This window comes from Bos indicus x Bos taurus, chromosome 4 (assembly GCF_003369695.1).
Source record: "Bos indicus x Bos taurus breed Angus x Brahman F1 hybrid chromosome 4, Bos_hybrid_MaternalHap_v2.0, whole genome shotgun sequence".
Lineage (NCBI taxonomy): Eukaryota > Metazoa > Chordata > Mammalia > Artiodactyla > Bovidae > Bos > Bos indicus x Bos taurus.
In genome coordinates, this window is record NC_040079.1 from 18,150,595 (window position 1) to 18,173,361 (window position 22,767).

General features: G+C 45.9%; 1 protein-coding gene across 1 annotated transcript in view; it reads left to right on the plus strand.

The window, feature by feature from the left end:
• CREB3L2 (cAMP responsive element binding protein 3 like 2) overlaps nt 1–22,767 on the plus strand; it is a 130,025-nt gene that overhangs the window by 89,636 nt on the left and 17,622 nt on the right. The window contains exons 3-8 of the mRNA XM_027538893.1: nt 5,115–5,290; nt 7,092–7,179; nt 11,827–12,011; nt 14,270–14,416; nt 15,786–15,844; nt 17,578–17,646. Coding sequence (XP_027394694.1) covers nt 5,115–5,290; nt 7,092–7,179; nt 11,827–12,011; nt 14,270–14,416; nt 15,786–15,844; nt 17,578–17,646 — 724 coding nt within the window. The remainder of the gene's footprint in view (nt 1–5,114; nt 5,291–7,091; nt 7,180–11,826; nt 12,012–14,269; nt 14,417–15,785; nt 15,845–17,577; nt 17,647–22,767) is intronic.

The following is a 22,767-nucleotide window of genomic DNA, read 5'->3' on the forward strand; positions in this document are numbered from 1 at the left end:
TTTATATATTGGTGACTCAGATGGTAAAGAATCCACCTGCAAAGCAGGAGACCTGGGTTCGATCTCTGGGTCAGGAAGATTCCCTGAAAGGCATGACAAGCCACTCCAGTATTCTTGCCTGGAGAATCCCCATGGACAGGAGCCTGGCGGGCTGCAAGTGCATGGGGTCACAAAGAGCTGGACAGGACTGAGTGACTAAATACACAGCACACACATCAATAGTGTATATATGTCAATCTCCCAATTCATGGCCCTCCTCTTTCTCTTTGGTATCCATACATTTGTTCTCTCCATCTATATCTCTATCTGAACTCACTAGCTTTGACAACAATCATTTATTATAGTTCACACATTTGTCCCTTGACTGGAGGTTGGCTCATTTCGGTGGGGTTAGGGGCAGTGACTTGTTTTACTGGTTTCAGCTAGATTCACTCACATGTCTAAGGCTGAGAGTTGGCTGATCTTGGCCAAACTTATCTGGGGACAATTCTGTTTTATGTGTCTGTCCTCCTGGGATCAGTAGATTGTCCTAGTACATCCTTCTCACTGTGATGGCAAAGGCGCAAATGTGTGAGTTCAGCTGTGCATTTCAAGACTGTACTTGCATTAGGAAGCGCATATCCTTTTAGCCAGAGCAAGTCAGGTGGTCAGTCCCAGGATGGAAATTAGTCCCCAGTGGGAGGGCACTGCCAGATTACATGGCAGAGGACGTGGATAAAGGGACAAATGAAGAACTGTGGAGCCAATTACGTGATTTATAACATATGTTAAGGTGCTCATTGACTCTTTGTCGAGGGACTCTGAATGGGCCCCTTGACCCACTAAGCCTTCTAGTAATTACTGTTTTGGGGTATAAAGTAGAGCAGGCAAAAGCAGGCCATTTCCATGTGCGGTCATCCGGGGATGATAATATTCCCTGTATAGGAAATTTAGAAATAGTATGAAATTGGGGGAAAAAATTACTCATGTTCTGAGTTATTCTCCAGAGATCATTCTGTCACTTTCCTTATTAATAGTGCACACATTTATATCTTTTTTTCTTAATACTCTATCATAAATCTTTGCCTTGTTATTAAAAAGGCTTTAGCATGTAACATTACTGGCTGCATAATATTTCCATTGTATGAGTACACCCTAATTCATTAACCTTGCCCTTCCTTTTTACTGTTTTGGTTACTTTCAGTGTCTTGTGATTATAAATAATGCTGAATGAGCATATCTGTGCAAAAATGTTTGTCTATGTTTACTTGTTTCTTTCATGGATCCAGAAACCTGAGTTTTGCCACTCATTTGCTGTGTGGTCTAGACCTGCCTGTTAGTTTCCTCATCGTAAGATCACATATAGAGCTTGATGGCCTTACACTTCTTTCTAATTCAGAAAATATCCTTCAAGGGAGAGTAATAAATTGCTGGTTTGAACTGGAAGCAGGCAGGCAACTCCAGTTGTGTGTCACCAAAAAGCTCAGGAGAGGAGTGGAAGCTTCTTTGGGCTTCTGTCTTGGAAGAGTTCAGGGGAAGTTTTGTTTCATAGTTCACATGTCGTTTGTCCTCCAGGCTCCATCTCTGACATAACAGAGATTATATTTACATAAATCTTTTTAAAAACAAGAGTGTAGGGCACTGAGCATTGAGATTAGAAACTCTTGACCTACTTAATAGATGTGTGCTTTGAGAATGGCTTAGCTTATTGGAAGAACTATTGCCTGTCTTCATTTTGCTTGTAATTTTGTTTATTTTTAAATAATTGTATTTATTTACTCATAGTTGGCTGTAGTGGGTCTTCCTTTCTGCACGAGCTTTTCTCTAGTTCTGGGTGACTAGCTGGGGTAACTCTCTAGTTGAGGTGTGGAGGCTTCTCGCTGTGGTGGCTTCTCTTATTGGGAGCATGAGGCTTAGTAGCAGTGGCTCCCGGCTCTAGAGCACAGGCTCGATAGTTGGGGCACACGGGCTTAGTTGCTCTGCAGCGTGTGCGATCTTCCCCAGTCAGGGATCGAACCCATGTTTCCTGCCCTGGCAGGCGGATTATTTACCACTGAGCCGCCAGGGAAGGTGCGCTTATAATTTTGTATTTACTTTTTGTATTTATGTTTGCCTTTTCTTCTGTGCCTTGTGATTACCTGTTATCACAGTGATCATAACGGCACAACCATGGGGTCTGGCCTTATCTCACCATTTCCTGATAATTGCATGTGCTCTTTTTCTCAGTGATGCCTCCTTACTGTTCGTTTTCATATGTACTGAGGCTGGATTTCATCTTGCTGTCTCTCTTCCAGCCTCTGCTGGGGATAAATATTCTCACTGTGCACAGGCTGTAAGTGCTGACAGGTGGAGGTATGAACACATCACTCCTGAGTGGAGAAAAGTGTGATCTATGCTCTGTCTGTCTCTCTAGCCACTCCCCACATAGGTCCTGAGCGTGTCCTCCTTGCAGCTGACAGAGACTTCTCATTCCTAACTCCTCCTGGGAGTGGTGTGAGAAACTTTATTTGGGACTTCCTTGGTGGTACAGTGGATAGGAATCTGCCTGCCAGTGCGGGGGACACAGGTTCAATCCCTGGTCTGGGAAGATGCTATACGCTGTGGAGCACCTAAGTCCATGCACTGCAGCTACTGAGCTTGCAGGCCCTAGAGCCTGTGCTCCTCAGCAAGAGAAGCCACGGCAATGAGAAGCCTCTGCACCACGACTGGAGCGTAGCTCCTGCACACTGCAACTTGAGAAAGCCCACACGCAGCAATGAAGAGCCAGTGCAGCCAAAAGTAAAAAAAAAAAAACTTGGTTTGGCTCCTCATCCAGTTGCCCCCGCTGCCCCCAAGCTGAGCTGGGGCGCCCATCTGGCCAGCAGGACTCTGCATCCAGTACAGTGCGGTCTCCATCCTCTGACCGCCTTCAAGAGGCCTTTTGTTTCCTGCCCCTCCCGCTCGACCAGGATGTGGTCCCCAATCCCCTGGGAATGATGGGACTCCTCCACCACTCCAGAGCGTTCAGCAGCTCTGGAGAACCAGCTCTAAAAGCAAAACATCTTCAACTGACTGAAAACGTGCCTGTCTTTAATCGAGTCAGTTACAAATTGGATTTGGGGGAAAATCATTTTCCTCAATGCAGGTGAATCTAACCTTCCCCTGAAGGAAGTTGCTTATGAAATACAACCTTTATCACTGCAAGCTGTAGTTTTTGGCTTCCGTACCCACTCTTCCACTGCCCCTTGATGGTTGAGTGATGTGATGTTCATGTACCTTTTCATAAGAAAACTTGAACCCAATTCTTGAGTGTGAAATAATTCATAATGTGAATGACTTTGCTGCCCTCTACAATAACAGTTCACTAAGGTGTGAATGTCTATACATTTTAATAAAGCAAGGGAGCATATCTTGGCTTTATTTCAGTCTCGTTTTAGTAAACTGGCCTCGGGTGAGGAATGCTGACTCTGGGAGCCTGACTTGTTTTCTCTTGTTCCACACCTGCCTGCAGCCTCCTTGCTATCCCCTGCCCTGCCCTTCCACCTTCTTTTCCAGGGCTGTGCCGAGGTACCTGCTCTCAAGTAACTTTGTGAGAAGTGCAGGGTACCGTGCGGGCTTCTGGGAGAATGCTGCTGAGTGATGGAGGTGCTTCTGTCCAGTCAGTGCTGTTCCTTCGTTGCGATCCCCAGGCCTGTGACCATCACGAAAGCCAGAGGCCAAGACCAGACTCGGCAAGAAGCTGCCCTTCCCTCTGGATTTCATGCATTTCAGCAACATGTTTTACAAACTCTGAAGTTTCTGAGAGGGCTAAGTAAAGTTCTGGAAGTCTAGGTCAGGTGTAAGGCTTAAGTGCAGTTGTAGGGAAGCAGACTGGGACCAGCATGGGGCGTGAGAAGAAAAAAAGAAACAGATAAGCATCCACTGGGGAGAAGGGCAGAGACCTTCTAACCATTGTCTCTGGTCCTGTCTCCTGAGGCCCTGGTTGCCGTCATTCACTCTTTCCTTCTTGTTTTTATTTTTTAATTGTAGAATTGGCCAAAAAGTTTGTTGGGGTTTTTCTGCAAGATGTTATGGAAAAACCCAAACAAACATTATGGCCAACCCAATATATATATATATATTATATATATATATATATATATTTTTTTTTTTTGGAATATAGTTGCTTTACAGTGTTGTGTTCGTTTCTGCTGTGCAGCAAAGTGAATCAGTCTCACGTGTACATGTACCTCCTCTTCCTTGGATTTCCTTTCTATTTAGGTCAGCAGAGAGCACTGAGTGGAGTTCCCTGTGCTATACAGTAGATTCTCATTAGTTATCTATTTTATACATAGTAGTGTATATGTGCCAATCCCAATCTCCCGATCCATCCTCCCTCTTCCTTCATATTTTTAGATGTACTTATTCATTTATGAATAGATAGTAGATTCATTTGGTTTGAAAACCAAAAAGTATAAAACACTGCACACCGAAATTGTCCATCCTACCCTATTCGCCATCCACCCAGTCTCCCACTGTGGCCAGGGAGCTGGGTTTCTTTCTTTCATATGCATGCTTCCAGAGCGGCCTTAGGCATCCTTACACTCAAGTGAATGAAAGCACAGATTCTTGTTCTGCATTCGTTTGTTCATCCATTGATCTCCTCTCTCATGTTCTCATTTCATTTCTTTTAATTCTACTCTCAATAAGTATTTTTTATTAGTTATTAATTGATCATAGTTTTGGTTGTGCTGAGTCTTTGCTGCCGTGGGTGGGCTTTCTCGAGTCGGGGAGCACAGAGGCGACTCTCTAGTTGCAGTGTGAGGGCTTCTCATTGTGGTGTCTTCTCTTGTGGAGCACAGGCTCTGGGCACACAGGCTTCAGCGATTGCAGCACATGGGCTCAGCACTACAGGTTCTCGGGCTCTAGAGCACAGGCTCAGTAGTTGTGGCTCAGGGGCCTAGTTGCCCTGAGACGCGTGGGATCTTCCCAGACCAGGGATCAAACCCGTGTCCCCTGCATCGGCAGGTGGATTCTTATCCCCTGTAGCACCAGAGAACTCCCTCAATAATTCTTTGCTGGAGGTCTTTTTGAGGAGAAAGGTCAGTGGTCACTTGTTTTACTTATACCTGATGCCCTGAGCAGATTTCACACAGTGTGCTTTTTTTTCCCCATAGATGAAGTGGAGAGTGAGAAATGGTACCTGTCTCCAGACTTTCCACCAACAACCATCAAGACAGAGCCCATCACGGACGAGCCACCCTCAGGACTCGTCCCCTCTGTCACGCTGACCATCACTGCAATCTCCACCCCGTTTGAAAAGGAGGAAACCCCTCTGGAAATGAACGCTGGGGTAAAGTCACTTTTCTTCCATAAAAACAGATTGGATCCAGAGATAACACATCCTCATTCTCCAAAAAGGCATTTAATCTTTTTGGAGCCAGTGGTTGTATATGTTTAAGGATATGTAACTATATGTAAAAGTGTATTTATGTCTATCCAGAGCATGTTGACTTGGTGTCAACACTGGTTATATCACTTCCTTTAAAGGCATTGTCCAGAAAAACTGGAAGTCTCATTTCGGTTTTTCTGTGAATGCTATTACAAAATTGAAAAAGTTCAGGGATATCCATGTTGGAAAAAAATTCTCCCTGGAATTGATTTTTAAGCCAGTTGAAAGGGAGTGGTTACAGCAATGGTGCTATTCATAGCTTCTGGGCTGTGGCAACAAGGAATGCTTGTTCCTGTGTCATGCTTTATTTTCCTAGTGCTGTGCGAGTTGCCCTGACTTAATTCAGGGATTTCCCAGCTACCACTTCTTATTGTATTACCCATGGAAAACATAAGAAATTGGGAGTTGCTCAGTTCCATGCCTATAGCAAGTAGGATTTAGTTTTGCTCCACCTTCTCTTGAGGTATTTCGATGTCTAGTGGTGGACCAGGGTGATACTTGTACATCTTCTTCTGGATATTTGGAATCCAGTCCTAACTTTCCATATGCTCAAAGCCACAGGTTATGTTACAATGACTCCACTGACCTTCTCTAAGTCATTTCTCCTCTGAGGAAGGTAGAGGAATCAGGACAAGGTAACACAGCGTGGTGGCACCACCAAGGCTTGGCTGCATCCTCACTCCTTGTGCTGTTTACCTTCCGTCCATCGGGAAGATGAGGGCCAACGAAGATGAGCTGAACAGAGCACCTGTATGCTGCCCTCTAGAATTCCTTTCTCAATAGCTACCTGAGTCTGTTTATAGGCTGCGGCTTCTGGAGTCTGTATTAGTCTCCTTGCTCTGTGATGCTTTAGTTTGAATTTTAAGCAAGTCACTAAGAAAGATCAGAGTCGTGGCCTTTCCCCCATGCCTGGGCCAGATACCTGTCCTCCTTTCCCTACCCAGTGTTTCGTGATTATGTGTTGTCAGTTGTCAGGAACCTGGAGAGAATGCATGCAGTTGGGTTCACACAGTTCCTCCTGCTGGAGGCCCGTGACCCTTTAGGAATGTGCCAGACTAGTTTTGTGGTAAAATGCCTGTCAGTCAGTTCAGTTCAGTCGCTCAGTCGTGTCCAACTCTTTGCGACCCCATGAATCGCAGCATGCCAGGCCTCCCTGTCCATCACCAACTCCTGGAGTTCACTCAGACTCACGTCCATCGAGTCAGTGATGCCATCCAGCCATCTCATCCTCTGTCGTCCCCTTCTCCTCCTGCCCCCAGTCCCTCCCAGCATCAGAGTCTTTTCCAATGAGTCAACTCTTCTCATGAGGTAGCCAAAGTACTGGAGTTTCAGCTTTAGCATCATTCCTTCCAAAGAAATCCCAGGGCTGATCTGCTTCAGAATGGACTGGTTGGATTTCCTTGCAGTAAAATGCCTGTACAGTACCATAAACACAATAGAATGAAGCACTGACAAGTGAGCCCTGGCTGCTTCATCTAGATGAGAATTCTGAGGGCTCCCTCACTTGTACGGCCAGATTTGGCAATGGGGGAGGGTTAAGGACTAAAATACCTCCCAGTCCAAGAAGCAGCCTGCGCTCAGCCGGGCCTCACCAGCCCTAGCACAGCCCTGGGAGGAAGACAGGATGACAAATAGCTCCCTGGGGTGTTGCTTCAGGTTTGTTATTGGCTTTTAAAAACTGTGTTTGAATTTCTTTCTTTAGGTTGATTCCTCATGCCAGACCATTATTCCTAAGATTAAGCTGGAGCCTCATGAAGTGGATCAGTTCCTAAACTTCTCTCCCAAGGAAGGTCTGTCTCCTCTCCCCTTTGGGCTAACAGGTGTGGGTGCACCACCCCAGGGAAAGTGGGGGCTGTTGATTGTACTGGAGGCAGAGCTCGTTTTATGAAATAGCTGTTCTTGACTCTAAATACAAACTTTAAAGCTAAATTGTATTTTCCCATATATGTGTATGCTTAATTTTCAAGTAAATCTTCAACTTTTACTCCAAGCCAGGGTGACCTTTCAACATGTTTATAGACTCTCGTGACTTGGGTGCTGACAAGGGAACACGGGAACCCCTGCCCTCAAGCCATCCTATGAGTGAAAGCCAGCTCCCTGCCCTGGCGTGATGATCAGTACAGACCTAATGGGCATTTACAAAGCCAACTTGCTGGCTTAAAACAAACTCTAATTTTAAATCCTTTGTGAAGTGAATTCACAGTTTATCTGTCTGGCAATTCAGTATTTTTAAATGTTGATTTTCGGGTGGCTCAGCTGGTAGAGAATCTGCCTGCAATATAGGAAATGAAGGTTCAATCTCTGAGTCAGGAAGATCCTCTGGAAAAGGGAATGACAACCCACTCCAGTATTCTTGCCTGGGAAATCCCATGAACAGAGGAACCTGGTGGGCTACAGTCCATGGAGTCGCGAGAGTTGGACACGACTTAGTGACTAAATCCCCACCAACCACTACCACTCCTCTATTCCTGCGTCTATTTAGAAATAAGTGGTGTCAGTACTTGAAATGGTTACACTCTCACTTTCTTCTTTCCCTGTGTCAGTCTTTTCCTTGTCCCCTGTGAAGCCCATGGGTAGGAATTCTGAATGCAGACCCCTAAGTCTCATACAGTCTAGGAAGCTCTCTCTGCCTTTTTAATTGATATACTTTGCCGAGCTCCTTAATTCAGTGCCTTAAGACATGCCATTCCTTCCCTTTTTATTTATACTTTCAGCACATGGTTAGAAGGACAGCTCATCAATGTGATCAACAAATAAGAAACTAGTATACGGGCTTGTCATGGGAAAGGTATCTGTGCTATGATGTGGACATAAGGTGCAGATGTTACAATATATAGGAGCAATGCTCACGGAAACAAAGTCTACTTCATCCCACCAGAAACATACTCAAGATTTATCCGTGATACTTTAATCAAGGTTGGCATTTACCTTTGTCATCAGGAAAGAAAGGATTCAATTATTTTTTTATACTTTTTTGGCCACACAGCACAGCATATGGGATCTTAGTTCTCTTTGAATCCACGCCCCTTTGGAAGTGTGGAGTCTTAACCACTGGACTGCCAGGGAAGTCCCAGGATTTAGTTTTTATAATGAGTGATACTAACTAAAATCCATATTGAGACAATATTTATTTTAACTGAGTGATACACATTTTAGTGCCTTTCAGCTTTAAAGAAAGTAATTCCTTTCATGTTTGTGATACTGGTAACAACTATCAAATACATTTTGCTCTTTCCATCTGTGTTGCCATATGCTTCTGAAAATGTCATCACAGTACCAGTAAACCCCGTAGTGGCTTCAGAATCTCGGCTCTGTAGAGGAGAAGAGTTTCAGGGTCCTTCCTTGAAGTGGCCATCTTTCCTCATTATCCTAGATAAACAGGGAGGAGGAAATCCAACATCCTTGAATGCAGCGGGGCTTCTAGGCAAAGTGGCTTGTTGTCCCCAGCCTTGTCAGGAAGTAACCCATGAGCCATATTTCAAGTGAATTTAGAAATCTGATACTGAGGCACTTGTGACCAGGGCAGTAGCTCTCAATAAGTGGGTAAGAGGAGATTCGAGTTTGCTTCACTTTTCCTGCCATGCCATTTCCATTTTGTTGTGTGTGTGGAGCACCTTCTTCTTGGGAAGGAGAAAAGTACTAGAATAATTTGGACTGTGCCCAGCCAAAGGGAAAAGTAAGCTCTAGTACTCTTGACTAATTCTCCAGACTAATAGCTCTGCATGGCAGACACCAGGAGCCCCTGTGAGGTTTGTCTGCTCCCGGGTTTTGTTTTACTTTTGTTTTTATTTGCTTGTTTGTTTACCATGGCTAAAAGATAAACATTGTTAAAAATCAGTTCAGTAGCTCAGTCATGTCTGACTCTCTGTGACCCCATGGCCTGCAGCACTCCAGGCCTCCCTGTCCATCACCAGCTCCCGGAGCTTGTTCAAACTCATGTCCATCGAGTCTGATGCCATCCAACCATCTCATCCTCTGTTGTCCCCTTCTCCTCGTGCCTTCAATCTTTCCCAGCATTAGGGTCTTTCCAATGAGTCAGTTCTTCCCATCAGGTGGCCAAAGTATTGGAGTTTCAGCTTCACCATCAGTCCTTGCAATGAATATTCAGGACTGATTTCCATTAGGATTGACTGGTTTGATCTCCTTGAAGTCCAAAGGAAACATTGTTAAGAGATAAGCTCTAAAAACTTAAAAATTTCAATTGCTTATTTGAGCAAAAATTAATTAGACTTTGCAGTGCCAAACTGGTTAGAAGTTTCCTCTGACAAGAGCTGGGGGGAGACTTTTATAAAGAGAAGGTGGAAGCAAAGTAAGGAGATTATTGATGGGCTATAACTTAAAACTTAGTTGGCTGTTTGTGACCAGTTGTCCTTAGATTCCAGCCTGATAACCTTGAAGCATTTACAGGATTGGATTTTGGTTTGCCTGTGTAAGTGGCCAGAGCACTGGAGACACCCCAGGGTAACAGCTTCCACGCTTATTAATTGACCTGACACTAGAGTCCCGTAGGTCATCATGGGGTTGGGAAAACCTTACTTAACACTCTTAGAACTCCTTTCTAGGTGAACACGTATTTAAGACGCCTACCTACCCTCCTTAGCTTCCTGGAAGCAGTGGCCAAAGAGTTGACAATAGAGATGTATGGGATTGTTTTAGAATATTCTTTAGCTTTAGGAGTGCCCGTGGACTCTAAAAAACCAGGGAGCTCTACGGCAGGGTAGGTTAGAAAGAGAAAAGAGAGGGGTTAGCGTAAGAAAGAAAGAGGAAAAAGTATGTGCTGTTAGTGGGGGTGGGGCAAGGTGGGGAGGTGACTGAGAGAGATGGATCCCCTGTGGTTCCCTGGGACAGTCAGTGTTTCAGTGAGCAGAAGAGCCCCATGCTTCCAGCTTCTCACCTCCAAAGGCAGCTCTGAGGGCCCTTTTTCTGAGGTGAGTAGCTGTGTCTCAGAAAGGCTCCTTCCATCTTCAGTATCTCAGGCAGGAGGCCTTCCCATGGCCCCGGGCTCTTCTCTGTTTGACCAAGTCCAGGTGTGTATGCGGCCCCCGGGCTCCTCGCCCAGTTCAGAGCCGCTGCACTCGGGGCTCTGTTGTCCTGGGGGTCCCAGGAGGCGTGCGGAGTGCAAGGCTTACCCAAGGTCACGTCCCTTGGCTCAGTAATGGTGACTGGCCATCAAGGTATTCCAGCACGATGTGAAGATTCACAGTCAGAAAAAGAGTGAGACCCCCAAAGCTCATGTGTCAGGTTGAACTCAGAGACAGCACTTCCTTTGGAACCTGTCTCCGCTGCCCTGGAGGTGCTTGAGCGGCACTGACCAAGGCCCCAAGGCCTGGCAGAGTATGGGTGTCTCCCTGGGGAGAGGTGAGGGATGCTTGATGCTGGGGGACGTTGCGGGGGACACCCTGCTCCCCCTCATTTATCTCCCAGTGCCTGCTTTTCTATCCACAGATGGATTGGGTGTTATCTGAATCAAGAATGCCTGGCATCTGGCCTGTGGGCCCTGCCATGCACATTCCTGCAGAAACAAATGAGCTTTTCTCAAACCCTCATGGGCTCCCTGCTTCTGCTATTTTTTTTTTTTTTTTCTTTTTTAAAGATCTTGATACGTTAACATGGTGGTTTACAATCAAACTGTGGAAACTATATGAAATGAAGAGAGGGAACGTTATGCCAGCACCATCCCTACCTGCTGTAATTTCCCATGTCCCCATTTTGTCATAATTTTATTACTTTCTTACATATTTTCCCGAGTTGCTTTATGTAGTTAGAAGCAAATAGGGTCTGTATTCTCTTTCTCTCCTTTTTCATACAAAAGGAAGTCTACTTTATACACTGTCTTGCACCTTGATTTATTTCTCTCATCTGTAGGTTGAGACCAGCACACAGTTATGTCACATCTACTGAAACTCCTGTTGACCAAAGTAAAACTCAAAAATCCAGTCCAAAAATGTATCCACAATGTGCTGTGCTAAGTTGCTCAGTCGTGTCTGACTCTTTGTGACCCCATGGACTGCAGCCTGCCAGGCTCCTCTGTCCATGGGATTCTCCAGGCAAGAATACTGGAGTGGGTTGCCATGCCCTCCTCCAGGGGATCTTCCCAACCCAGGGATCGAACCCAGGTCTCCTGCATTGCAGGTGGATTCTTTACCAACTGAGCTACCAGGGAAGCCCATTATCCACAATAAAGCCAGAAAATCAAGCCAAGAAAGCACCTGCTTGAGGCTGTATCAAGTTGGAACCCAATAATTCAGTCTACAGTTTTTCGAAAGAAACACTTAAATTTTGCCTTCACAGTACATCTTGGAGGCTGTTCCATGTCCACTCGGAGAGATTCCTCATCCATTTGTTCGACTGTCCTAGGTTGGATGTTGGATGTTTAAGTGCCCCCACGTCCTGCTTTGTTGCTCCCTGATGGATGCAATCCGTTCTTTTCCCCTCAGCCTCCGTGGACCACCTGCACTTACCGCCCACTCCTCCCAGCAGCAACAGCAGCGACTCCGAGGGCAGCCTGAGCCCCAGCCCGCGCCTGCACCCCTTTGGCCTTCCGCAGACCCACAGCCCCGCCAGGGCCCCAGCGCGGGCCCCCTCGGCGCTGGCCAGCTCCCCGCTCCTCACTGCTCCTCATGTGAGTGTCCCTGCATCCCTGCAACCCGATCCTCCCATCCTGTTGTTTGGAGCTTCACCCAGCGTGGCTGCCATTCCGAGCCACTTGGCTTTTCTTCCTTTGGGAAGTTTTCAGTCTGATTGCTAAAGCTGGGGGATGACAGACTTAGAGAACATTTTCTAAAAACTGCCTGTGATCTCATCGTGCTAACACGTTCTTTTCCTTTTCTGTGCATGCTTCCGGTTTTTATTCATGTGCATATTTTTTATAGCTACAACCATGAGGAATAAAAATGTTGTCATTCTTCTCAAAATTATATCACAAATATTTATCATCAACTTAGGCAGTCTTTGTGACCTAGGATAGGAAATAGCTTATTATTTAAATAAACAATCTTCAATGAACTGAAAAATTGCTCTGAGATGAAACGTTTTGATGTCTAAAGCACACGCATATAATTTAACCCTTTTTATCTGTGGTTCAGCTCTTAACCCAGTGTCTCAGGATGGAACTCATGAGTCATTATTCATTCCTCACATATATAATTTCTCCAAATAAAAAATAGGCATATATAATTAATTTTGCATTGTTTTGAATAGTCAGTTGATTTCTCTGAGGATTTAAAAATCATAGTCAACCTTACTGAATTTATAATATCACATAGAGCAAATTGGAATGCAGTTCAGTTCAGTCGCTCAGTCGTGTCTGACTCTTTGCGACCCCATGAACCACAGCATGCCAGGCCTCCCTGTCCATCACCAACTTCCAGAATCCACCCAAACCCATGTCCATCAAGTCGGTGATGCCATCCAACCATCTCATCCTCTGTTGTCCCCTTCTCCTCCTGCCCTCAATCTTTCCCAGCATCAGGGTCTTTTCAAATGAGTCAGCTCTTCGCATCAGGTGGCCAAAGTATTTAATGAAGTGAGATATGTAAAAATTCTAGAAAAGCCATCTATCAATTAGTATAACTTTGAAAAGTTGAATGCAGTCTGTCTCAGAAACTCAGCAAGTTCTTAGATCTGTGGCTATGATCTTATTTATCACTATTACTGAGGGCCAGTGGGTTACCTCTTTCCACTCCATCATTATCCTCTCACCATTAACCCTTCACTCTTTTGATTACTGCAATGGTGTTCATTCTATGGGTCTGTGGGTCCTGCCACAATCAGTTCATTCTCCATGGTCATGGATTAAATCCTCCCCACGTCAGACTTTGGTTCAGCATCCGTGCTGTGTTTCCCTACTATCTGTTGGCATCAAGCCCTCATACCTCTGCTGGGTACTAACACCCTCTGTATGTGCCCAACCTGCAGCAGCTTCAAGAGCTCACCCCGTCCAGGCAGAGCGGCTTCTTCTGTTACTCTTTACAAGGCTGCCTTTTGTTGGAAAGTCCTTCTCTGTGTAAATCACCCCCTTTCTTTCAGGAGGCCCAGTTCAAGTCTTATCTGCTACCCTAAGCCTTCCCTTATCGCAGAGACTCACACAAGTGTTCTCTTTCTTTATGTTATTAATGCACCTGGAGTGAATATCACCGTCTAGCATTTAATTGCTCTCGTTCTTTCCTGTGTGTCAATTCAGCCTTGGTCTCGATCATTAGCTACTTAAGAGACAGAGCTCGTTTTGATTCCTCCATGCATTTAACACAGAGCTAATATGCAATAGGTCCTCCATTTATTGCCTAATTATAAACACATTGTCCTAGTATGGATGACATGGGATGAGCTACAGTTGTCGTCTCCACTGACGATGGATAGTCTAGGACAGTGCTGACCAGAGACTCGTGGAGCAAGCCTGCCGGTGCGTCCCTGGGAGTTCTAACCCTTTAGCTGGAAGTGGAGGTTGAGAAGCGGCTCCTAGTGTATAGAGAGCATCTTGTAAAATGGCCTTTTCAGGAGAACAACAAAACTTTCCACAGAACTCCAAGTGAATTCCTTATCACTCTGACGACAGGAAACCTCCAGGGATGTAGGAAATGAGTTCTGTCTTTTAATTTGCATGTTTTAGCCAGTGGGGTACTTTGTGGGAAATAACGGGTGGAGGTTTCTTTACCTGTTCCCTTAAATTATAATCCTTGGGTTGTAACACTCACACGGGTATCTTCTCCATTTTTTTGCTTCCACTTCAGAGTGCCCATTTCTTACCCGAACAGATGGGCGTCCTTTTTCCTTAGTTGTTTGCAAGACATCATATCAGACCCTCCTCGCCCCTCAGGAGGCGCCCCTCAGGAGCTCCCGGCTGCTCCTCTCTGACCCTTTTCTGCTCCTTGGTCTACACAGAAGCTGCAGGGATCAGGCCCCCTGGTCCTGACGGAGGAGGAGAAGAGGACCCTGATCGCTGAGGGCTATCCCATCCCCACCAAGTTGCCCCTGACGAAATCAGAGGAGAAGGCCCTAAAGAAAATCCGGAGGAAAATCAAGAATAAGGTGGGTCCATCAGATGCAGGCACTTCAGTGAGCAGAACCGAGCCATGTGCCTGTCCCACCTTCCCGGTGGCCAACACTGGCCTGGCCCTTGGTTCGGGACCAAGGCTTGGCCCTGTCATCCTCCAGCCCTGCCATCCATCTTCTGGTCAGTGGGTCCCCAAATTGGGTGTGCATACTCCATGATGCTCAAGATAACCTATTCAAGCATGGGAGGAAAATATTAGAACTCCCACTTACATTTAAAAACATCTCAGACTTTAAAATTTCTATTTCATGATATATACAATATTTCCCCTAGTAGGCATTTATGCAATTTATAAATATTTATAAATTATAATATTATAAATACATAAATATCAATATATTATGGGTGCTTCTTAATTTTTTTCTCGATAGGGGTTTTTGTTAAAAAATTCTGCTGGCTCTTCTATACCTGGGTCTAGCAGTTTCGAAGTCCTGGGCCCCTATAGTACCTGGGTTCGATCCCTTGGTCAGGAAGGTCTCCTGGAGAAGGCAGTGGCTACCCACTCCAGTATACTTGCCTGGAGAATCTCATGGACAGAGAAGCCTGATGGGCTATAGTCCATGGAGTCGCAAAGAGCTGGACTTGACTGAGTGACTAACACATTTCCACTTTTGATCTTAGTAGGCATTTGTACAGAACTGTTTTCAACCAAGGGTCCATAAGTTCTTGAAGGGTTACTTTCAAATAAGCACAAATACAAAAAAACGTTGGCATGGCTAGGGTGTGCATAGAGCAGGAGGGAGGAGACTAAGGGAGGAAGGAGGAGAGAGATTAGAGTCATAATTCTTCACCCACATGCAGAACCACCAGGGAATTTCTGTGTAACTAACCCCAACTGGCTTATATTATGTATTACAGTGACCCAACTAGGTCCACAGAATTGAAGTCATTTTTCTGAGACCATAGAGATGGTTCATGATGTACATGTTCTGGTCTGACTCCTGGACCACCATCCTTCTCACTTGTGGCCTAATTTGTTAAAGTAGATGAGAGCATAGACTGATTGAAACCACGGGGAACAGGAGAGGCGATTAGTAGATGAGCCAGCAGGTTAAAGAAATGGGAAGTGGCCGCAGAAGTGAGCAGGGCTTCTGTGATTTCTGTGCTCACGGCCTCCAGTCATCTGGGTTTACTGCTCTGTTGTCGTTCAGTTACTGAGTCGTGTCCAGCTCTTTGCAACCCCACGGACTGCAGCACGCCAGGCCTCCCTGTCTGTCACTGTCTCTGGAGTTTGCTCAAACTCGTGTCTATTGAGTCAATGACGCCATCCCACCATCTCATCCTCTGTTGTCCCTTACTGGTAACAGCTGGAGTGTAATCCTCTTGTCTCCCCTTCCATTGCAGATTTCAGCCCAGGAAAGTAGGAGGAAGAAGAAAGAATACATGGACAGCTTGGAGAAAAAGTAAGCCTCCTGCCAAACTGGTTGTGTGTATTGAGCAATTCACGTAGAGAAATGTGAGTGCCAGGGGGCCCCTGATTTCCATGACAAGGGGGTTCAGTTTCTCACCTGGCTCCCAGCAAAGGCTGTTGGTTTATCAGCCTGTGTTTTGCCTGCCACCTAGTGGTTTTTAGAGGAGAACCTTATAAATCTAGCAAGAAATTAAAGAAGTACAACTTTCTTGGTGGCTCAGATGGTAAAGAATCCACCTGCAATGCAGGAGACCTGGGTTCGATCCCTTGGTCAGGAAGGTCTCCTGGAGAAGGCAGTGGCTACCCACTCCCGTATACTTGCCTGGAGAATCTCATGGACAGAGAAGCCTGATGGGCTATAATCCATGGAGTCGCAAAGAGCTGGACTTGCGAGTGACTAACACATTTCCACTTTTGATCTTAGTAGGCATTTGTACAGAACTGTTTTCAACCAAGGGTTCATAAATCCTTGAAGGCTTACTTTCAAATAAGCACAAATACAAACCTTCATGCACATTCCTGGACTTCTCAGAGGAGAGGTGCTATTTTGGCAGAAAAGAGCGGGGCTAATTAATCAATTACCCTTGGCCACACTGCCTTGCACCCTTGAGAAAGCAGCAGGGGATATAAGACAAGTTGGCATTCTTTATTTTCTGTCTGCTATGATTCATGTTATAGGTGAGTGACTTTGCACAAAAACACTTGAAGATACCTTGTGTTATTCTGAATAGCCTGGAATATCAGGAGGGCTCTTAGAAAAACATAAATTAAAACACAATTTTGTATTACCCTAGAAAATAGTTCCCATCTGACAAACTAATATCATTTTAAAATGGGAGTGAGTCCCTAGATCTAGAAATGAATCTTTATATATATGTGGTGAGAGGAGCAATTGGTGGATCCTGGCTGGTTTTTGAAGTTCCTGCTGAAAGTCAGTGTTTCTTCCTCCTGATTTAGGTTTTGGTAATAAGAATTATTACCAATCATTGTTGAGGTATCTGGGGTCAAGATGTTTCGATGAAAATCTCTTTATGGCCCCTTGGGGCATGCCTCCTCCAGCACCTTGGTTCCTTGTCCTGAGGTCCTAGGGTCTTGTCCTTTCCTCTCCCCCTGCCTCAAGCCCTGTCAGTCTTCCTGGCCAAGAGCACAGCTAGCAGCATTCAGACCCTGTAATACGGAGGGAGAAGTGTGATGAGCATTGAGAGCCATAGGGAAAAGTCAAGAGAAATCAAGTTGGAAAAACCCTTTAAGAAGTTTGAGCTTCCCTGGTGGCTCAGATGGTAAAGAATCCACCTGCAGTGCAAGAAACCTGGGTTTGATCCCTGGGTTGGGAAGATCCGCTGGAGAAGGGCATGGCAATCCACTCCAGTGTTCTTGCCTGGAGAATCCCGTGGACAGAGGAGCCTGGCGGGCTACAGTCCATCAGGTTGCAAAGAGTCAGACACGACTGAGTGACTGTCCTCAGCACATAAGAAGTTTACATTGTGTACCGTTCCAATTCATTTCCCATTATTGAGCCATTTGTTACTAATCTCTTTTTTTTTTTTCTTTTGTGTCACCCTTTGCCCCAACTCAGGTTGGCCTAGCTCTCTTCCTAATCTCCCCAGAGTAGCTGCTTCTCTGTTTATTTTTTCTCTGAACCCCACCTGCCTTCATCCTAGCTCCTGGCTTAGTGCTTGCTCCCCTGATAAAACTCGGGTTTTTCTTTTTCTCTCTCTTCTGTAGGGTAGAGTCTTGTTCAACGGAGAACTTGGAGCTTCGGAAGAAGGTGGAGGTTCTGGAGAACACCAACAGGTGAGGGTCCCTGGAGTGAGGATGCCTGATGGAAGGTGGGGAGAGAGGGGCAGATCAGAAAGGGAGCTGGGAAGAAAGGAGAAGAGATGCCATTGAAAGAGTAGTTGTGCCAGGATGCTCAGGGCGGCCATGCTCCATGCACCTGTTCCTGCCGCCGGTGTGCATGTGCGCACACACACACACACACACACACACACACACACGCCTGTGCGCATACATACACAGACACATGCCTGTGCACACACATACACACGCCTGTGCATGTCCTTTACTTTCCCTAAAATATGTGAGATTGATGAAGAGGCTGACGCTGACAAGGGCTTTCATGAAGAGGGAGTTAAGGAAGAGGCTTGGGAGAGAATATGGTCAATGAGTCTGATTCTCCTGAAAATGACATCAGACTTTATAGAGGTGGCTAAGGAGGGAGTCGCCACTTTTTTGTCACCCAATTTGAGTAAAATAAATTAGTGCTTATTAGTGAAAAAAAAGGAGAGAAAACCAAGTTTGTTTTTTAAAAAGTTTTTAATTACTGTGTTTAAAAGTTAATTAATTGATTACATTTTAAATCCATTTTGAAAAATAATTGTAAGACAGATGGATTAATGAGTTCATCTAGCATCTCCTGTGTCAGGTACTGTTTTCAGGACTTTATAGATAATAACTCATTTAACCTTCTGATGACCCTATGACCTAGTCCTATTACTATCCCTATTATATAGAGGAGGTAATGGAGACTCAACAGGGAGGCCTGGTGTGCTGCAGTCCATGGGGTCACAAAGAGTCGGACACAACTGAGCAACTGAACTGAACTCAATGGAGACTCAGAAAAGTTAGGTGACTTGTCCAAGGTCACACAGTAAATGCCAGAGCTGCATCTGAAGACAGGCAGTCTGGCCCTAGAGCCTTGATGAGCTTTATCCTGGGTCACGTTAAGGTATAGGGCTGAGAAACGGTGGTTGAGGAGTTTCATCGTGTGTGTGTGTGTGTGTTCAGAGTCTGCTCATGCTTTGAAAATTAAAGTATTCATTAGTCAAGGGATCAAGTTGCCCTTAGCTGTTATAGATCCAACAATCCAAGCAGAGAAAAATTGACTTTTAGGTAAGCAAAATATTAATTCATCATTTTAAGGCTTAGCATTAATGCCTAATAACAATTTTGCAAATGTTAAGGGATCAGGGTAAATCTATTTACATGTCATCTGATAATAGTGTAAAATTTGGCTCCCGTTTCCTAAATCTTCATGGTCTATTGCTCAAACAGCAGGCTAATTGAGTCATCAGTTAAAAATACCATCAGTAGGAAAAGTGGGCATTGTGACCCCACTGGGTTTCTCTCTGCATTTCTGGGAACGTGTGCTCATATGGCAGGTCAAGGACAGTCACCTCCAGCACGCTGTAGACAAACAACGGAAGTAAGAAAATGTCACCAGCTCCATGTGATATCACCTTGATCCCCCACGCAGAGGAACTGGTTTCCAGTGGCACTTCAGGGTTCCGGTTTTGCTCTTGTCTTTGGCGATTAGTCTCCTGAGGCTTCATCCCTTCTTATCTCCACCTTTATTCTTGCCAGAGTGGTTCTCTGGGTCCTAAACCCCCACCAGAGTCTGTATCCATTTTATAAGCATCTTGAGCAGATTCTAGTCCATCCCACCTCCTGTCTTAGCCATCGCTATTGCAAAACCCCCATATTCATGAGTGGGACAAATCCAGGCCATGAAATGGTGAAAAGGGAAAGAGGAATCCGTCCAACATAATGGAGTTTGGTCCAGGTTGGGTCTTGTCTAGGGGTTCCAGATGTCAGGTCTTCCTGCAGCCACACGGGGGCAGCAGAGGCGCAAAGAGCATTGGGTGCTTGTGATGAGAAGGGCTCGCTGCCTGCCCCCTTTACTGGAAAAGGGTGTCTCCTCCCCTCTCCAGGCTGACCCTGCTGTATCATATATTTTAAACCTAAAAAATAAAACCCACACACATGTAATATATGCCCATTGTAAAAAAAATTTTAGAAAATACAGTTAAAAAAGAAAAGAAACCCCCCCAAATCTTTTCACCCAAAGAAATGTTTACATTTTGAACTGGAATATTTTATATGTATGTGCTTATGTTGTACATCCTCTTCTGTTAAGAACCTTCCCCATTTAACAGAAATCACTGGCCATACTGGCCATATATTTTCGTATCAGTAAATGTATTTCTACATAATTTTATTTCTGTCAGATTTTGATGAAGAGCTGTTATCTGCAGAGCATGGACATAAAGCACATCTGATTATGTGTGTGTCAGGAACAATCTGTGCTTTGCCAATTGTTTGTATCTTTTAAAATAATGAGTGTTAATTGCTTGGTCGTGCACAACTCTTTGTGACCTCCTGCACTGTAACCCGCTAGGCTCCTCTGTCCATAGGATTCTCCAGGCAAGAATACTGGAATGGGCTGCCATTTCCTTCTCCAGGGGATCTATTCGACCCAGGGATTGAAACCAGGTCTACAGCATTGCAGGTGGATTCTTTACTGTCTGAGCCATCAGGGAAGCCCTTTAAAATAATGGCCACGACTATATTAATGTGATGTCGATTATTATACAATATGAGTTAGAGAGCCCCTGTGTATTTGAGCTGGGGTCAGCATATCTTGAGTTCTTCCCTGAGAGCCAATGGTAGTTTTCCTTCTATCTTCTTCACTGTGGGAGCTTTTGCCAGCAATTCAGCCAGCAGGAGATTCCACTGAAAACACAATCTACCTCGTGCTTATGGTGCTCTGCTTGCCCCTTGACTGGCAGGCGCTTCCACTGTGGTTCCCCAACAGGCTCTGTGTTCAGTCTCCTCCCTTTTCCAAACTCCTGGTAGACAACCAGCCCTTTATGGTGAAAATGGTTAATACTTGATTAACCTGCCATCCTCTCACAAGCAATCTGATGAGGGGCCTCCTAGATCATAATCTGTCGGTCCAGTAGCTTTTCGTGTGTTTTGGCTTGAGAAGCCAGAGAATAAAGCAGAGCTGCTCTTGTGCAAACAGGGAAGGGCCCGCCTTCCCCCCGACTTCCTCTCCCTTCTCCTTCTGTTCCTGCCAAGGGCCTCTCCTTGCCCAGAGGACACCGTGACCGGAGTGACCAATTTGAACCTTGGCAGTCTCTGCCCTAAACTGGTCAGGAGGAGATGATGGTGTGGGCCTGTGGGAGGGGGAGACGTTCGGGCCCTTTATTCATGGCACCGAGTGACTGGCCCAGTGTTTGAACTAAGTACAGAGCAGGGCCCAGTGGACACACACCTGTGTTTGTGTCCTGTTCGCGCTTCTTACATTACCATCCTTCGGAGGTAGGCAGGCGGAGGCAGAAATGCTTACCAGACGTGGACAGGATCCTGGCTACCCAGAAGTGGGTGGGATACCTGGGGTGCCACTGTTTCATTTGGCATGACCTGGCAGGAGAGGCAAGTGGGTGCTTCACTGTTGGCCAAACTAAAGAAAAACTGCCCCTCTTTACATTTTACCGCTTCTGAAGCCTACAAGGACTTTCATCTATCCAGATGAGAACGAGGACTCAAAGCTGGAGTCAGTCCTGAATCTTAGGGTAGTACTGGCCCCAGCAGCAGTCAGGTAGCATGTTACTGGCTTCGAGGTGAAAAGGCCCTTTTGCCTGAGCTCAGCAAGCTGGAAGGGGGTGGGGACAGAAGAGGAGACTTCTGCAGCCTTTACCACTGGAACCTTGGGCAGCTGGAGCAGTGGGAAGTCACCTTCACACTTGTCTGTAAGGCGATCTGCTAATCGCCTACCACCAGGAAATGTGTGAGCCAGAGAGAGATGGTTTCCCAGGGGGCCCTCCTTCCTGTGCTCAGTCGGGAAATACTTTTGCTTTTACAAAGACCAGGCGAGACTGCGTGTGATGTCTCCTGGCCTTCCTTGCTTCTCATTCGTCTCCAAGCTGCATGACTCATTCTTGAGAGACCCTGTCTTTCCCCCACTTTATAGCCTTTTCTTCTACACAAGTGATTCGACTAGCCCATTCCTTATAGGCATCTGTGGCTCAGTTTGCTCCTTTCTTGTCTAATTTTGCCCTTGAGCATCTACAGGGCTGATTTGTAGACTCATAGGAGCTTAGACGTGAGAGCTTGTTTGGAGGTTCTAGCAGGGGAGTGCAGCCACTCATATATTCTTGATCGAAGACTGGTCCTCCTCCATCAGAGATGGTTGTCCTCTTCGACTGATCTCGCATCTTTGAGAGGGTCACATGTGGAGCGATGAGAGAGGAAGGGGACACCTGCCTAGCCAGCCAGATCGGCCGAATCAACCCTGGCAATCAATGGAGAGACCAGAGTTGCAACCAGCTCCGGATATGGGAGCCCTCATATCTGGAGCTCAGACTTGAAAAATACTTTAGAGATCATCTCATTTAATTGCTAATCACTTCATTTCACAGAGCGGGCAACTGAGGGCTGGTGAGGTTAAGGTCATCCAGACATTTAGAGTTAAGACGGGAACTGGGACTCAAGCAGCTCATTTTTCCAATGGTCCCTTCCTCAGTCACTCCTACCCCTGTTGTGCGCTCTCTCCAAGGACCAATGCCTTCCTCATCACAGGGCCGACCTTGGATCCGAATGAGAGGGCCCTGCTCGGGACCCACATTTTAGGAGGCCTGCTCTGGTTTCCCCTAGCAGGCCCCTCCCAGTAGGATGAGGAGTCAGCAGGACCAAGGCGATATGTCTGTCTGGAGCTCTTAACCTGGCCCGGAGGGAGCTCGAGGGAGCAGGCCTCAGGGGTACCTGTAGGCAGTGTTTGCAGGCCAGGGCTAGGATATACGACATGGGATGTGGGCCTCACTGGTTCCCTTTCCCTGGCCCTCACAGAAGTGAAGGATGCGCTTGTCCTGACCTGTATTTGTGTTCTTATCAGAAACAAGGATTCCTTAGTTTTCCTCCTTGACCTTCCTCGTAACTCTAGTCCTCCTCTCTGTCTCTGCTCTTCTTGTTCTTTACAATCTGCATGCGATTTCTGAGAGAGGTCTTTCCAGCCAAGCCCACTGGGCTTTGGTCATGTTCTGCCTCTCCTGATTTGTTTGTTTAGCCACACAGTCATGTCCCTTTGCACCAGTTTTGTCTGCTGGCTCCCTCCGAGCTATTATGGTTTTCCCT